The sequence below is a fragment of the Saccostrea echinata genome, unplaced genomic scaffold (genome assembly GCF_033153115.1).
Source record: "Saccostrea echinata isolate AGI-Se365-2 ecotype Australia unplaced genomic scaffold, CSIRO_AGI_Sech_v1 ptg000010l, whole genome shotgun sequence".
Taxonomy (NCBI): Eukaryota; Metazoa; Mollusca; class Bivalvia; order Ostreida; family Ostreidae; genus Saccostrea; species Saccostrea echinata.
In genome coordinates this window covers 3,098,297-3,115,628 of record NW_026889759.1, presented here as the reverse complement: position 1 = coordinate 3,115,628, position 17,332 = coordinate 3,098,297, and the positions used below count along the sequence as shown (strand labels likewise).

The following is a 17,332-nucleotide window of genomic DNA, read 5'->3' as shown; positions in this document are numbered from 1 at the left end:
CTTACACTTCAATCCAGCTATGTTCATTAAGAAACACACATACTGGATTTTTCCTCATGACAAAATAACTAGTAATATGTTTCCAGCTCATAATACAATTTTATTATGAAAAATATAAATTTGTCTTTATAAAATGAATATAAAGTACTCAATAATGCTTTTTGAAAAAAATTACAATAAAATTCAAACTTATGATTCTACCTATAATTCAGTATAAAACAGTCAGATATTGGATTTTCCCAATAATGTGATGACAAAAGTACTTTTAAAAACTACAGTTTTGCCTCTAGTCATTGGGAGTCCACCAGTGTTCCAACTATGGCTATTGCTTCTATTTCTACTTTAGCCCCCTGTAACAGAGAAGAGCCATATAAATATGAATCCATCACAAGATAATCGATAATCATTATATTAATGAACTGATAATCACTTAATACAATGCATTAACTTAATGGTTATCATTTAGGCTGCTTTTAAGACATATGATCTATGAAAATTTGATACTTGCTTAAATTACTACCATCATTCCTATCAATATGTTTAACAGAGTTATTTCCCTTGAGGAAATATTCCTCTCAATACTCAATAAATAGTAGGGGAAGTGTCAATGTACTCATTGATATGTAAATGTAGTTGCCTTCAGGCTGAACTCTGTCATATTCTACACAAATGATTAATTATTCATGGTTTTTGCTATATTGTATGCTTTTACTGCTTCACAGTCTATCAAAAACTGCATGTATTTATAGCAACATGTACATTATTTAGCATATTGATCGCAGTGCTTATAATTTTTTTTAATGAAATATTCAGAGAAAAAATCCTATAAACAATTAAAAGAAAGACCAAGGTCTTTTCAGCCTTCATTTTTTTTGCCAACTTATTTAATTATATTATTTCATACTTTTTAAAGCTTAAACAGCCTTTCATTTCTGTGTCACCTGCAGAGCAGAGGGACACTTGGGGATCACTTTACCCAGGGTCTGTCTGGCCATCTGTCACACCTTATATTTTGAGAACTGTAAGAGGTATTGATTTGATATTTTGTGCATATATTGCTTGGTACTATAGCTTTTATAAATTACCATGATTACTGACCTCATGACCTTTGAACTTGACCTTTGACCTTCATTTCGAAACAGTTGATAGTGCTGATATACAGCATATTTTTGACATTTTAGAGGTAAGTTTATGCTATTTAGCATGTGCAAAGTTTGTTATAAAATATTATCCATAATACCAGTGTTACAGATTACCTCTCCTTGACCTTTGACCTTCTTTGCAAAATACTCTGGATGTTTTATTTCACTTGCATGTTTTAAATTTTTAGAGGCAGGGTTTTGATAATATTATCATTTATATCACATTTTTATGAGCTTATGACACTGTACTTTGAAACTGTATGATATACAGTTTATACCACACAAACTTATAACATGTATTTAAACACTGTCAAAATACACTGGGATCGGGATCCTACAATGGATCATGTAGACTGACAATTGCAGTAAAGACAGACTGAAATCTGTGTTGGAGGATTGTTGGATTATATAAACACGTAATAAAATGATAAATAGTTATTTCTAATAATTTCAATTTCATTATTCATTTTAGACTTACAGGGTGGGGAATCATATTTCTTATTCTATCATAGTCATACTATGCATGGAATTTTTTTTCTTAGGTAAATGCATGAACTACAGTATAATGCCCTCTTAAATTTATTTGCATCTGTTATTAAGCAGGTGACACAAACCTTCCATTGAATACTCTAGTTATTTATTAGACCTATTTGGCAAGGGGCTGTGGGTTCATACCAGGTTGATCAAAGGGGAAATACACTGTAGACCAATTACTTAAAACTTGTGAAAATTATCAAAACAGTTGCAAAATAGCCAGGTTTTCAATGGAAAAACATCTCTTCTTAAAAGAAAAGTCAATTTCACCTGAACAAATGTGAAATATCTTTAAAAAAAAGGGGGGGGGGGTATAATTTGCGTCATTTTCATGGTACAAAAAGACCAATGAATTCATATCTCATGAGAGTTGATAAAATTTCAAATATATATAACAAAGTTTACCAACACTTCTTCAAACACAAAATATAATCCAAAGAAGTTATATTTTTTCTACAGAAAATTCTCTAAAACATTGATGGCACAAAATGAAATGTAGAAAACACCACAGAGTCTGACACATCTGCTTCTTAATTGGATATTTTACTTGAGAAAGACAGTGACACTGATGGCAAACTAACAACTAAACTTTATAATACTTGTAATGACTTCAACTTTTCTATTGTCAACTTCCCATATTTGGTAGGAATATACCATTATTCACTGCATGTGGAGTTTATGTCTCCAAGTTGATATGCAAGAGCATGTTCTTATTTCAAGCAATTTTCAAAATGAGGCAGACTACTAACAAATGAGTTGATGATAACCTTGTTTAAACTCAACATTTCACAAACTCTATGGCTGATATAACCTTGTTTGCAAACACAATCTGTTGTTAAGTCAAATGTTGACTGTCATCTTTCATACCAATTGTTTGGCCATTATTTTCATACTGAATTGACTATTGAATATCCAACCAGGACAAAGGGCACACAGCAGTTGTGACCTGTCAACAGGGGATACTTACCCCTACATGGCACCTGATCCCATCACTGATGTTTTAAGAAGTGAAAGTATTGCATATTCATTTGAAGATAACAAATGGTAATCATGCTCAAAAGTCCAATGAAACAATATAAATTGTGAGCAGAGTAAACGTGGACCTCTGGAAGTTACGATCACAAGCACAGATAACACTAGCATCTACTAGATGCATTGGGACATTGTGCATTGTCATGCAAATAAGCATCCTTCTGAACAACTGTGTAAAGCAATATAATTATGCATGCAATGATGGAAAGCACTGAAAACATCTTAATATAACAGTCGTAAACACAATCAGAAACATGAATGATTTGCTTTTTTTGTAAACAGTTTTTGCTAGGGACTAACAAACTCACATAAAAATGATCTAAGCATGTTAATTTTTTTATGTTTATGGGAAAAATGCATGATTGAGAGACTTTAATAACTTGACTGCATGTGTATCTTTTAAAGTTGTTTCATTCAATAGGCAGTTGCAAGTAGGACATTTCTACCAATCTAAGCAAAATCAGATCTTTGATCTACCCTTTAATTACTGGATCACAAGTAATATTTAATGAAAATGCAGGTATTCTCATGTAATTTTACAGTAGTAACAAAATTTTCTACACAATTGTCCTACCTTTGGTAATGCCGCTACTTGATATGCTGCCCGGGCTGGAAAACTCTTTTGGAAAACTAGAAAATGAAATGGACACTGAATTAACATAAAGCATGATGAATAAACTTTCTGTGTGAATTTTCCTTATATAAACAATGCTTTCAAAAACTTTTTTCCAGACCTAATTTTGTCTTTTCCGATTGAAATATTTTTACAAAAATCAATAAAAATATGCAAAAGTTTGGAAAATACCTGATCTGCAGAATTGAGAATCAATGTTAGTGTGTAGGAGAAAGTTAATAAATGAATTTGAATTAAATTCATAAATATAAGGATGGTACTTAAAAATCTATAATGGAAATGTTTGTACATGTAAGCTTCCATTAAGTACTAGTATGAAACCTTTCAGTGCATACTTGTATAAAATATGACAAGAGAGTTGTCCTGCATGTATCAATGACAAATACTTCCGTGGGTTTACTGAGTAATAAAAAAAATCTGTTAAAGATTGATGTATTTCCATGGCATGGTTTATATATATCCTCTTAATGACATAAATACAATGTATTTCATTTTAAAAAAGGAAAAAGAAAATAGTTTAAATTATCTTCACTATAAAGCCTTTTTGATAGCATTTTTTGGCTGAATGTCATTTTAATAAATAATAAAGTGTTGTGAAAGGCATAATGACAGAGTATCAAATGTTAGACTCAGCCAAAGAGACATGTCTGGAAAATGAAAGTTGATGCCAAACAATCTAGGTGTTTAAATGCTTCAGAGACCTAAATACTTACATTTGGAATAAACTTCATTTACAGCCCCAAAGTTATTGATATCATCCAATAAAACTGTGGCTTTGACAACTGTTAAATAAAGAAGTAGTACAGCATGAAACTTTTCTTCATTGCCACAGAAAATAAAATCAAATCAAGCATGAAATTATTTTTATGAATCTGTTTGGGTATGCTTTATACCTATTTTACTAAGCTTTATGCTACATATACAGCACTTTCACATATTACATGTACTGGAAAACTGACTGCTGCAGTAGTCAGCAAAATGCTTAAAGCCTGCAAGTTTATTGCTCATTGGTAAATAAAATTTGTAATGGATAGCCTATTCTCATTGTTTTTATGCACCATACAGGTGCATAGGGGTGCAATAATCAATTATTGGGCTCCGGATCTCGGACAAAATAAACTCAACAGAGTTATCTAACTTTTAACTACATTTGTACATGTAATTTATTTCTGGAAGTTCACTCTGTTTACAAAATTAGACACCACCCCAACCCCCATCACACCCCTCCGAACGCAGATACCATGCAAAATCAAATTTATAGCTCTGCAAAAAAAATATGTCTTACAACATACAGCAAATCTAAACATCAGAGGATAATCAGTGAAAAGCTATGATGGAAAAAAGGGATATATGTGGATAGATCTGCAGCTATACAGTGCATAAAAAAAATACAGTATTGGATTACTTTTTATAGTAATGTCCACTGTGGGGTGTAAATGTATGAAGGTCTCTTGTAATTTATTCTTTCACTGTAAAGATATTGTTTTTAATGTTAAGAATGAGGCAAATACTGTTCCAATATGGACATTGCAATATTATGTAACTTGTATGTCAAAAAATTCTACATCTTGTGATGTCAAGATTTTTTTAAATCTCACTTCTCATATGAGGTACATTCAAGAGCATAGCATTTTTCCTATATATTCCTTTCTAAAACTTTGATTCCCCATTATGGCCCCACCCTACCCCCAGGGGTCATGATTTGAACAAACTTGAAACCTGAGAATGCTTCTTAATAATATGAATAATCATAGTTTTGCTGTTCTTGAGAAAATGATTTTTTAAGATTTTTTCCAATATATTCCTATGTAAAACTTTGATCCTCCAATTGTGGCCCCAACCTACTCTCAGGAATTTGAACAAATTTGAATTTACACTATCATTATGTAATGAAGTTTTCACATAAATTTCAACTTTTCTGGCCCACTTGTTCTTGAGAAGAAGATTTTTAAAACATGCCACCAAATTTTCTCGAATTCTTGATTATCTCCCCTTGAAAGAGGGCATTGCCTCTCATTTGATCAAACTTGAATCCCTTTCACCCAAGAATACTTTGTGGTAAGTTTGGTTGAAAATGTCCCAGTGGTTCTTAAGAAGAAGTCAGAAAGAAGTGAAAAGTTTACAGAGAGACGGACAGCTAGATGGACGGATAGACAGATGGACGCTGGACAAAACGTGATCATGCAGGCTCCCGGGCCATATATCTTAGACAAGCTCATTTTTGATCTCAGTCTCACTTTTACTAAAGGAATTAATAGTGGAAAAGTGAGACTGAGATCAAAAGTAAGCTTTTCTTAGTTTTATGACCCTGAGGCTAGATAATTAAGCTCACGAGTTTTCAGCTCAGGTGAGCTAATAAAGTGGGTTCTTTTCTCCATCCTAGTGAATCAAATGTAAATTTACATACACATTTTTGCTTGAGTTCATCTCAGAGTTCAGCTCACTTTGTTCCAAAATTAGTTATTACTAAAACATTTGTATATGAAACTAACATCTAGCAGCTAGGTGAGCTGTCAATAGAGCTAGATATCTATCACCTAGCTGCTAGGTTATCTGCTACAATCTTGAACACAGCCATGATGTAAATAACCCACTTTTTAAAATGTAGGGTTAATTTTTACCCCCACAGATCTGGAAAAAAAATATGTTCATAGTGTCTTCTCCACATACATAAACAGATGGAACAAACAAAGAGTGATTACTGCAGGACACATGCATATCTTGTGGGACCGTAATAATTTTTTTTATCCTCATCAATTTTGTACAGTAGACTTTTGAATGAATTGAAATCTGACAGAATGGTAAGAACTAGCATTCAGTCTGAGAAATTGAGATTTATTGCATATAATTCTCTTTGCAAATACAGGACTAATTACTTTAATAGTACATATATTGGTACATGTAATTGGAAAATGCCTTCTACAGGGTATGTGAACCATTCTTCTGAATACAATTACAGAATCCTCTCAAATTCACTAAAATATGCTAGAGTCAGCATAATTAAAGTAGTTATATAAACCATTATCAAAGATTGAATTTGAAGGGTGTGTTAGTATATTTTGACATGGAAGCCATAAAATGATGTACATTTAATTCAACACTATCATCAACATGTAAAAGAATCCTTACCGTTATTCATAGTGGTACCTGCCTCTTCAAGAATAGCCTGCATATTTTTTAAGGCCTGTCAATGATTAAAATGCAAAAAATTTCTGATTTAAAGAAACTTGATCAGTGTTGATATAAAATAAAATATACAGTTACACATGTATACAAAATCTATTTGGGAAACCTCTATCATTATCATTTTGCACAAATTTGGAATGGAAAAGATATAAAAATATACTGCATTAATTATAGTTTAATTGATTAAAGGCATTATAACTTCATGGAACTTTAAAACAGCTCACTGTCCGCAACTGTACACAATAGAAACAATATATACAGGTATAAAGATCGTTCAAACAGCTTATTTTTATTTCTTGGACTTCACTGCGGTTTGGCTTTTTCTACAAAAATGCATCTTAATTTGCTAACCAAGGATTATGAACAGCTAATTTTTCTTTTAAGAAGAGTGGAGCAGATCACAAATCTTGGTTAGCTGAGAGGACAAAAATGATTGGACTTGAGTTATCCATTGGTCATACAAGGACTTAGATACTTAACATTACACCACAATCGTTCAGCATTCCAATAGTACTGACCTGTTCTGTTTCAGGGACCACACCTCCTGGTACTAGGTTTCCTGCCTGATTCATTCCTATCTGTCCAGATACGTAAAGCGTGTGCTCAACGAGAACTGCCTGGCTGTAAATAACATACTGTAACTCATTCAACAAAGATTATCAGAAGTGAATACTTTGGTAAGACCATCATTAAAAATATCTTTGTTTCCCCTAACCCGACCCCAAAATCTCAAGTTGGGTCGGTAGGTAGGTAAATTATTTCTTTTTTTCTGACAGCAGTTTTGGAAATACATTCTGAAAAATTGAATAATATCTATAAATAAGAAAGAACAAAAGAAACCGATTTTTAAACCGAATATCATACAAATGAAGCAACATGTATGGTAAATTAATTCACAAATATTATTCATTTGAACTTGTGAAATATCTCAGGCCAGCGTAAATTTATTGAAATCAAATATTTACAAAAACACAAGACAAGACGCAAATACAGAACCATCGGACATTTGAGTACATTTTTAAAACCTACTCTACTTACATAGACAAAATGTCAAGGGCCTTGTGTGGCGCAGTAATTCTAGTGTTTCGTTTTGGAGTCACGACGTAATTCAGGAGCTTATTCTAAGTCACAGGTCCCGACGTGGGAGACCGGTCAGTCGAATAAGACCGTAAAAAACGTAGGTCCAGTGTCGGAGTATACATGTAGATGGCACGTAAAAGATCCCTTACTGATGCTTAATAATCAATGGCCATAAGTGCCGAGTAAAAGTCTAAATTAGGAGCCCTCCGACGGCTCAACAATTTCTAAAAGTATTTTAAAGCAAAGAAACAACCTGTTTTCAAGGGCCTAACTAAAGAAATATAAACTGGACGTCTCAGGAAGCCGTACCATAAGCAAATTTTAAAGATTTCAACACTATTTGGAAATAGTGTACATGTATAAACAATGTATAATTCAACCAAACCATATCTTAAATGATTAAAGTTTCATATATCTAATTTTATAGTCACGGAGTTAATACCCCATAGATGAAAGGAATAAAGAAACGACATCTGAATTTTATTTATCAAGATGAAATAATCATACAAAGACATATTTACAACTCCTATGGTCTTATATAGTAAAAATGGGATCATACATGAACTGTTTATTAGATCGAAACGAATCAAATGCAGTGAAATTTTTGATATGTATTCACAAAGAGCGCCCCTCATCTGCTCATGAGGCAGGCTTTGCTATGCGTACTACGTACGTAAATTTTAGAAGACACATTTGTAAATACCATCTTAACACTCCTTAGTCATGGTACATTAATTCACGAGATGTCTCGAGAGTTTCGGATTCTAATAAGTTAAAGATGTATAAGATTAATACGTCACCATTGTTTTATAACACGAACTAACCCTCTGTGGCCACATGTTGTGGACACCAAACAAAAGCTGCCGTTCTGATAAAAAATGGATTTTGATGAAATTGTATTTTATAAAGTTGATTAACAATAAAAAAAAAATATTTCAATAATCTGATTAAAAAAAACTTTTCAGTCGGCACGATTTAAGTGGGTCGGTCGCGTTAGGGGAAACAAAGGTAATTTCTATTTTGGCCTAATTTTAAGGGTTTTGTAGAGACGTAAAAAGCTGCAAGCATGGGTTAATAAAATTATTCCTATTTTAAGGAATCTTCATATCAATCTGAATAAGACTAGTTCTTAATCAGTGTTCAAAAGCTGACTATCTTTGCTCTGGGTTGCTTTTTTATACAGCTATACAGTTAGTACAAATATTAGTAGTTACTGTTACTATCAAAATTTTTGTTTATTTCAAAAAAAAAAAAGGGAAACATGTATTAAACTGCATAAAAATAGCTAAATCAAACTTTTTTGAATAGCTAAATAAAGCTAAACGTAAATATACTGATGGACCTGCTAAGGTCAGAGAGCAGTTCTAAAGGTTAAATATCATTAGGCCTATCAGATGAAACACAAATTGTCAGGAATCAGTCACAGAAAAAAAAAAATCACCTGTATGGCCCTATAGCCGATGGTGCTTTTGCTGTCTGGATTATTCGTCTTACGAAGCCTGACATTTTTAGCATACGTATCTTATCAACGTGTTGACGGTCCAAAAGAAGGAAAAGTGAAAATGAAAGTAGGTTATAAAATGAACGAAGATCTGAACCGGCTTCCTCGGCTATATCTGTACGAAAAAAGGGGAAAAAAGATAATATATGGTTAATAAGATTTTTCATATAACAGTGAGTTTTTCTATAATCCTCTCTAGGCATTTATTGCTAAGATATATGAAAACATCATCCGGAAAAAAATAATTTTGACGCGTTTCTTTTCTCATTTATTTTTTTTTCAAGATGTCTGCGCCCATACGAAGAACCACCTTGCATGATCGAGCTTAAAATTTGCTATTAAAAAAAAAGACTGACATGGAGCAGTTTGGTAAGAAAAGGAAATATGATGGGAAAGCGGACTTTGCTAAGAAACAGAGAATCCATGAAAAAATCCTGTCCGAAGCACCTCAAGGTACAATTTTATAGTAGACCTACGTACATGTCAGGTGCATGTTGTACTGGCATGTATAAATATGGAATGAGAGAGAAAGAGAGAGAGCGAGAGAGACGATATACATTAGAGCTATGAATGATGTGTGCCAGAGACTTAAATTTTAAGTCTTAGATAATAAATGAAATTTAATATTTTTAAGTGAAACGTTAAAGCATCATTATTATGATAGTTATGTCCCTTTTTTGAGCTGAATTAATTTATTTCTATATAACAACAGCTAAGATTTTATAGAATTTATTTTTTATTTTATTTTAGCCATTAATGTAGTTGAATATGCAAAGTGTAGGGCTGCAGAGTTGCAGCTTCTAGATGCTGCCACCAAACAGAGAAAGGTTTCCCAAGCTGTAAATGGACTGATGTCTATTTCCATGCGGCGGAGAGCAATGAGTCACAACATTAAAAGGTTGCCTCACAGAGTGAGAGAGGTGACAAATTTCTTGATTCTATATTTAAATTGGTTATTTAATACTTAAAACTCTTGCTATAGATATGCATATATGGTGTTATTTTTAGAGTAATTTTGATATCAACTTTAACAGGTTGTAGCCTACTACTGTACTTCTAATGCTTATGGATTAATCAGTTAGTATTCAAACCATAAATGACTTTTTTTATTTTTACAATTCTCCTCAACTGGCAATAGTTCTAACTGTGTATTACTTAATGGTAAAAAAATATTCTTGTCATAATGTAATAGTATAGGTGATTAAAGCACAGTTGCTTTGCTGTCTAAAAAGGAATTTTTGCAAGTACTGAAGTTCGTAACCCCCCCCCCCCATCCCCCAAGTATTCATGATATACACTGAAAATGAATGTGAAATGTGATTTAATTTGTAGATGGTGACAATAAAGGCTAATAAACACAAAAAACCAAGTAGAAGGCATCGAAGACGACCTAAAAACTTGCTGCAGGAGTATGTTCGACGCCAGAAAACCAAAGTTTGGCTTGAAACTCACATTTGGCATGCAAAACGATTCAAAATGGTAGAAAAATGGGGTTACAGAATTCCTTACCAACCAACAGATAAAAGTTCTCGAGCATCTTACAGGGCAACTCAACATCATTGTCAAATGATAGTAAGCATGGGTTCAATATCAGCTTTCAGTATATTTTTAATCAACCCCAGAAACTTAAACATACTCTCTGATTACTTAATTAAGTCTCTATGTGTTACTGTGTGTAATGTTTTGGGGGAGGGGAAGGAGGGGGGAGATGGGTGAATTTTATGTACTAGAAAGAAATTCATCATCATTTTCTTTACAAAGTATTCTTGTTTCAATTTATGTACTTTTCAAAAACTCTTTATAACATTTGACAAAAAGCAACTTCAGTATATGCCTATGACAAAAGATTACATGATATGATGATATCAATAATATTGAAATTTTTTTTAACAGGATGTTTCCTATATGTGCTGTATAGAAGTTCAAGGAAATGAAGAATATATTCTCAGTGGCGTCTCTCGTCTGTGTAATTCACAAACTGGTAAAAAGTTCTTCCTTGAATTAATAATGAACAAGAATAACTTGATCTTTCTTAATAAATACATATTACTTGTCCCAAGTTTTCTTACATTTAAAAAAAGTTACAACAAATTACATTATGAAGCAAATTACCTGAAGTTAACAGATAAAGTTGTGAAATACAATATACGTTGTTTCTACTGAATTTTCAGGACTAACCTTTGGAGCCAAGCTGTATTTGGAAGGAACCAGAGAGGGTAGCTGTGTATTGTACAAACAAGGTCAGTATCCTTTGGGTGCCATTGGCCCAGTCACTTTCTTTTGGAGACCCACGTCTGAATCACACCCTCTTCGTCAGCTATGGATTTGGTGTCATCCTGCTTCCTATAATGAACTGTGGCAGGAATTAGAGGCTAGTTTTTCCCATACAGAAGACTGTGCAGCACAGGATGTTTCTGTAGAAGTCAGTTGTCCAGTTGATGAAATGGGAAAAGGGAAAAATGTATCAGAACTTAAGGATAAATCTCCTGTAAACAATAATTCTGAAAAACAAGAGATTCAAACTGGAAAGAAGGATGGGGAGGAGATAAAGAAAACAGATGATAATTGTAGGACATTTAGTGAATACAAGGGTAAGGGGAAGCAACAAAAAGGTAAAAAGGAAACGACTCAGAAACCAACTGAGGAGCAAGTAATAAAGGTAGTGAACAGAAAATCTCAGATTGGGAAGATCTTGATGACCTCTTTGAAAGACAGACTTGTGAGACATCGCTATATTGGACCAGAGTCCCAGAAAGTTCTGGAACAAACTCTCCAGATAGCAGATATCATGTTCAACAAAAGTGAACCATCTCACTGGTGGAAACAGTACTTCCAGGACCAAAAGCACTCTCTGGGCTTTAACCAGCAGAGGGAATTCTGGGAAGGAGTGTGTCATTGTCAGTCTGCTGCAGAGTTGTCCCCCCATAGTGTTATTGGTCTGGCTGTCAGAGATCCTAGAGTCATCAAAGCAAAGAAATGGAATGATTTGGCAAATAAAGGTACTAAAGTAAAAGTAAACTAATTCAGATATCATGTATGCCAAAATCTTGCCTATTTCAATGAAGATATTTAGTCCCTTTCAGTAAATGCCATTGTTTATAATGTTGTATAATCCAAAATGTTGTCAAATATAGCAAATTTCTCTGGAACCAGTGGTGTCCGGTTAGACAAGTTCATTGTACAGTTGAACTTTGGTATCTCAAACACCAATATCTCGAATACCATGGATATGTCAAAGTGATTTGGAAGTCCCAACCACATATTCCTTTAGCATTTTACCTTTGATATCTCTTCAAGAAAAAACTTTGAGAACGAGAAAAAACTGAGATATCCAAGGATTTTTTTGATCCCATGTCGTTTGAGATAACGAAGTTTGAATGTATATCCTATCTCCTCTATCTTCTTTTGTTGAAAAAGAATACAATTTTCAAAGAGGTATACTTAGTATGTATCAATCTGAAGAGATATTCTAGAAAGCTATTTGAATTTTCAGTTTAGCAGAGTAATAATGGTCTTTGTCAAACATCAATTTTAGAAACTTCAGAGCCCATGGTGTCTGATGATACAGGAGCCAATGCACTGAAGATCAGCCAGGACATCTCCTCTTCGCCCTTATGGGAGGAAGAAATCAGGAAGACAGTGATTTCAACAAAAATGTCAGACTTTGAAATCAATCAGCTGAAATCAGAACATATTGTTCCAGGTTTGTGAAGAATGCAGTGATTCAGTGAAAACTTACTCTCTGTAGGTAATACTATAATAATACATGTACTGTAAACCAACTATTATTCATGACCACATTTATTTATGATTCATCAGTTTGAAATCCATCTGCAACTACTAATTTTAGTAACTGATGAAAAATTCTACATAAATAAACTGTTAAATAACATTTGTGTGTGTGTGTGTGTGGGGGGGGGGGGGGGTATATATGCTAAGAAAAGGTCATAAAACTTGCAAATAAAAGTTGGTTTACAGTATTATTTTGTTGTTAAGCAAGTATGTTTGCCATTATCTGGACTTCCTTAGGAATTGCCTCTTAATTTGCTGCAGGGACAAGTTACTCAAAGGAGGGTATTGTGTAAAATCTTTTGTAATTGATTACACAGACTCATAACATGTTTTTACCATAATTGATATTGATTTTTTATGGTACATTATTTTAGGGACAGAGTTAATACTAGGGGAAGATGAAAGTAGGATTCCTGTTCTTCTCATTCAGAAAGAAGGAATCAATCCCACAGACATGAACCACAGTCACTATGGGAGTGGATGGGATCTAGTCCTTCCTGCAGGATGGAGCATGGCATTCTGGATAGCCAGTATCTATCATGGGGCAAGAGCAGGAGGTTTGCGTGAATTACAATGCCTGGCCAATGAACAACAGGGTGAACACTTTCCAGAAGATTTCCCAGATACAGCAGCAGGACAAGCAGAAGAAAACAGGATAAAGAGTGAAAAAGAGGCTGAGCATAGCAGACGACCTCCTGCCAAAAGACCAAACTTCACCAAGTTAGGTGTGGTTCACCCATTCAGTTGGGCATGGAATGAACTGGTTGATGAGAAAGATGATAGCAAGGATTTTTATGTGTTAAGAGAAAAAAATGATCTCAAAACCTTGAGGAAAGTATTTAATATTGCTTCTGGGAAAAACAAGAAATGTTTGAAAGATAGAATTGATGAGGAATCGCATGCCTCCTTCAAAGACATCATTAGTAGACACAAACAATCATTGGTTTACGTCAAAATAGCGATGAATTCCAAAGGCTGTCCTGAAGAAATGGGAACTATCTCCATACCAACAAAGGAAGATGTCAATAGAATGAAAGCTGACGGGTTTTTTGTTGGACCAATTAAACTTCAACAAACAGACCCTCAGCAAGAGGAAAAGAAAGAGAAAAGAAGAAAAGCGAAACTATTTAAGAAAGGTATCTTAAATCTACCACCAAAAAAGACACCAGAGATTAAAGCAGACAACTTGGAGAGTGTAGATGATGGTGATAGGGAAGTCATTGGGTATATTAAGCATGGTGGATTTTCATTAAGCAGTGGGCAGGGAGCTGGGAAGGGATTCTGTTCCCTGCTAGGTTTAGAAAAACTACATCAATCTCTACCTTATCAGCGGAATCTTGTTTTAATTAGAAATCCCCGAACACTGCAGTACAGATTTGCTCAGATATCCGTGTAACAGATATACAGTTTACAGTTGTGATAACTTGAGATACCATTAGGACTGTGTTCGTTGTTATTAAAACCTGTTGTTTATTGTTGTTCATGAATTAAAATCATCATCATCAGAATCTTGTAAGTTTTGGTACTCTTTATAGAAATGCACAGAAAATCTATATAAAATGTTCTTTATTATATTTTTTTTTACACCAGTGATCCTTTATGAGTGGCCTAAGAATTGACCAGCACTGCTTATTTGATAAACTGACTAATGGTGATGTTACATGTTCAGTCAGATTCTCAATAAATATCAAAAGAAATAAATCATTTTCTTGATTTCCTTGTATTCAATATTTTCAATCATTTATTGAATGATTTTATCCTGTCTTACTTAGCAAAGGATATCCCTATGTACCCTATGTATAGCTCTGTACCTGTATTGTTTTGATCCTAAAAATAGTCCCACCTTACTCAAATCCCTCTGTGGTTAAGATTTAAACAAAATGTTCTGCACTACATCATATTTCTTCCATTTCTATAATGTAAACAAAAGGCTCAAAGGCATTGACAGTAACCTGAGTCTCAATAGTTTCTGCAGGCTATTCATGACCATTTTGAGTCTGCTTGGAACTGGTATGGACTTCTCATATGACAATTTTTTTTTACAATTTGAATTTTATAAAGGGTTAGCTGCTCATTCTAGTAATTCAAACCATTTACCTCCTGCTTATCCATGAGGAATGAAGATTATCAAAGATGTAATTTATGTTCAATTTATGACTGACTAATCACCACCCCGGGGCCTCATCCCTGGACCAAGGGGCCATGAATTTCAAAATTTTGGTAGAGGGTTTAGTGTTGATATAATCATCCAAACAGTTTGTCTGCCAGATATCCGTAAGAAAATAGGATTTTAAAAGGCCAGTGCATTTTCAATACATGCTGCATTTTCAATTTATATGACTAACTTAGCCCTACCCTGGGGCCTGAAACCAGTGACCATGAATTAAACAATTTTCATAGAGGGGTCACTGCTTAGTTATGATAATCATGTTTATTAGTTATGATAATCATGCCAACGGTTTGACTACTTTATGTCCAGGAGTAAAATATAAACAAGTCAGGCCCATGGGCCACAGCGCTCACCTGAGTAACTTTGGCCTTGCTGTTTTTCACCTGATTTCTCCCCCCCCCCCTATACTACTTATTGTGGCCCCGCCCTATCCCCAGGGGTCATGATTTGAACAATTGGAATCTACACTACCCCAGGATGCTTCCAAGTAAGTTTCAGCTTATCTGGCCCAGTGGTTCTTGAGAAGAAGATTTTTAAAGATTTTTCCTATATATTTCAATGTAAAACTTGGATTCCCTATTGTGGCCCCGCCCTACCCCCGGGGTCATGATTTGAACAATTTAAAATCTACACTACCCCAGCATGCTTCCACATAAGTCTCATCTTTTCTGGCCCAGTGGTTCTTGAGAAGAAGATTTTTAAAGATTTTTCCTATATATATCAATGTAAAACTTGGATTCCCTATTATGGCCCCGCCCTACTCCCGGGGGTCATGATTTGAATAATTTAGAATCTACACTACCCCAGGATGCTTCCACATAAGTTTCAGTTTTTCAGGCCCAGTGGTTCTTGAGAAGAAGATTTTTAAAGATTTTTCCTATATATTTCAATGTAAAACTTAGATTCCCTATTATGACCCCACCCTACCCCCGGGGGTCATGATTTGAATAATTTAGAATCTACACTACCCCAGCATGCTTCCACATAAGTTTCAGCTTTTCAGGCCCAGTGGTTCTTGAGAAGAAGATTTTTAAAGATTTTTCCTATATATTTCAATGTAAAACTTGGATTCCCTATTATGGCCCCGCCCTACCCCCGGGGGTTATGATTTGAACAATTTAGAATCTACACTACCCCAGGATGCTTCCACATAAGTTTCAGCTTTTCAGGCCCAGTGGTTCTTGAGAAGAAGATTTTTAAAGATTTTTCCTATATATTTCAATGTAAAACTTGGATTCCCTATTATGGCCCCGCCCTACCCTCGGGGGTCATGATTTGAATAATTTAGAATCTACACTTCCCCAGCATGCTTCCACATAAGTTTCAGCTTTTCAGGCCCAGTGGTTCTTGAGAAGAAGATTTTAAAAGATTTTTCCTATATATTTCAATGTAAAACTTGGATTCCCTATTGTGGCCCCGCCCTATCCCTGGGGGTCATGATTTGAACAATTTAGAATCTACACTTCCCCAGCATGCTTGCAAGTAAGTTTCAGCTTTTCTGGCCCAGTGGTTCTTGAGAAGAAGATTTTAAAAGATTTTTACTACATATTTCAATGTAAAACTTGGATTTCCTATTGTGGCCCCGCCCTGCCCCCAGGGGTCATGTTTTGAACAATTTAGAATCTACACTACCTTAGGATTCTTCCAGATAAGTTTCAGCTTTTCTGGCCCAGTGGTTCTTGAGAAGAAGATTTTTTAATGACCCCATCCAATTTTTGTATTTTCTTGATTATCTCCCCTTTGATGGGGACTTGGCCCTTCATTTTAAAAATTTAAACTCCCCTTCACCCAAGGTTGCTTTGTACCAAGTTTGGTTAAAATTGGCCCAGTGGTTCTTGAGAAGAAGTCGAAAATGTGAAAAGTTTACAGACGGACAGACAGACGGACGGACGACGGACAACGGGTGATCAGAGAAGCTCACTTGAGCTTTCAGCTCAGGTGAGCTAAAAAAGATTTAAGGTTGCATTAATTTTGATGGTCACATCCCTCCGCAAGTAGCCATTTGAAAAAGTCAAATTGGTAACAAAAGTGATTTTGATCAAAGTGATGGGGTACAGCTTTACACTTTGTTATGATAATACAGTTGAAAGAATAAGCATCTTAAAAACCAATATCTTGAATAGCAGGAATATGTCAGAGTGAATCAGTTGTCTTTCCCTTATAACATTTAAGTTTCCACTTCTGCATCTCATGTCACACTATGTGTGAGGTACTGAAATCAAATTGAACATTTTACTACCCCCCCCCCCCCCAATATAGTT

General features: G+C 34.5%; 2 protein-coding genes across 2 annotated transcripts; one reads left to right on the top strand and one right to left on the bottom strand.

Annotated features, from left to right (window-relative positions):
- Window positions 1-79: 79 nt before the first annotated feature.
- On the bottom strand, window positions 80-9,160 carry LOC133184597 (2-iminobutanoate/2-iminopropanoate deaminase-like). Its single transcript, XM_061319683.1, has 6 exons — window positions 9,050-9,160; window positions 7,047-7,149; window positions 6,472-6,526; window positions 4,056-4,124; window positions 3,283-3,338; window positions 80-350 (listed from the first exon to the last, which is right to left on the bottom strand). Exons 1-6 carry the CDS (start codon window positions 9,121-9,123, stop codon window positions 291-293), a joined length of 417 nt encoding a protein of 138 aa, XP_061175667.1. The 5' UTR covers window positions 9,124-9,160; the 3' UTR covers window positions 80-290.
- A 279-nt stretch (window positions 9,161-9,439) lies between these two features.
- On the top strand, window positions 9,440-14,605 carry LOC133184159 (ribonucleases P/MRP protein subunit POP1-like). Its single transcript, XM_061319057.1, has 7 exons — window positions 9,440-9,562; window positions 9,860-10,029; window positions 10,442-10,681; window positions 11,003-11,090; window positions 11,281-12,108; window positions 12,645-12,812; window positions 13,276-14,605. Exons 1-7 carry the CDS (start codon window positions 9,466-9,468, stop codon window positions 14,295-14,297), a joined length of 2,613 nt encoding a protein of 870 aa, XP_061175041.1. The 5' UTR covers window positions 9,440-9,465; the 3' UTR covers window positions 14,298-14,605.
- Window positions 14,606-17,332: the final 2,727 nt, after the last annotated feature.

Coding starts and splice junctions, on each gene's coding strand:
- LOC133184597 (XM_061319683.1), bottom strand. CDS start 9,123: ATGCTAAAAATGTCAGGCTTCGTAAGACGAATAATCCAGACAGCAAAA. Junction 6,527..7,046: donor TGGTCCCTGAAACAGAACAG/GTCAGTACTATT, acceptor AATCATTGACAG/GCCTTAAAAAATATGCAGGC. Junction 4,125..6,471: donor AGGTACCACTATGAATAACG/GTAAGGATTCTT, acceptor TTTATTTAACAG/TTGTCAAAGCCACAGTTTTA.
- LOC133184159 (XM_061319057.1), top strand. CDS start 9,466: ATGGAGCAGTTTGGTAAGAAAAGGAAATATGATGGGAAAGCGGACTTT. Junction 11,091..11,280: donor TCTGTGTAATTCACAAACTG/GTAAAAAGTTCT, acceptor CTGAATTTTCAG/GACTAACCTTTGGAGCCAAG. Junction 12,813..13,275: donor ATCAGAACATATTGTTCCAG/GTTTGTGAAGAA, acceptor ACATTATTTTAG/GGACAGAGTTAATACTAGGG.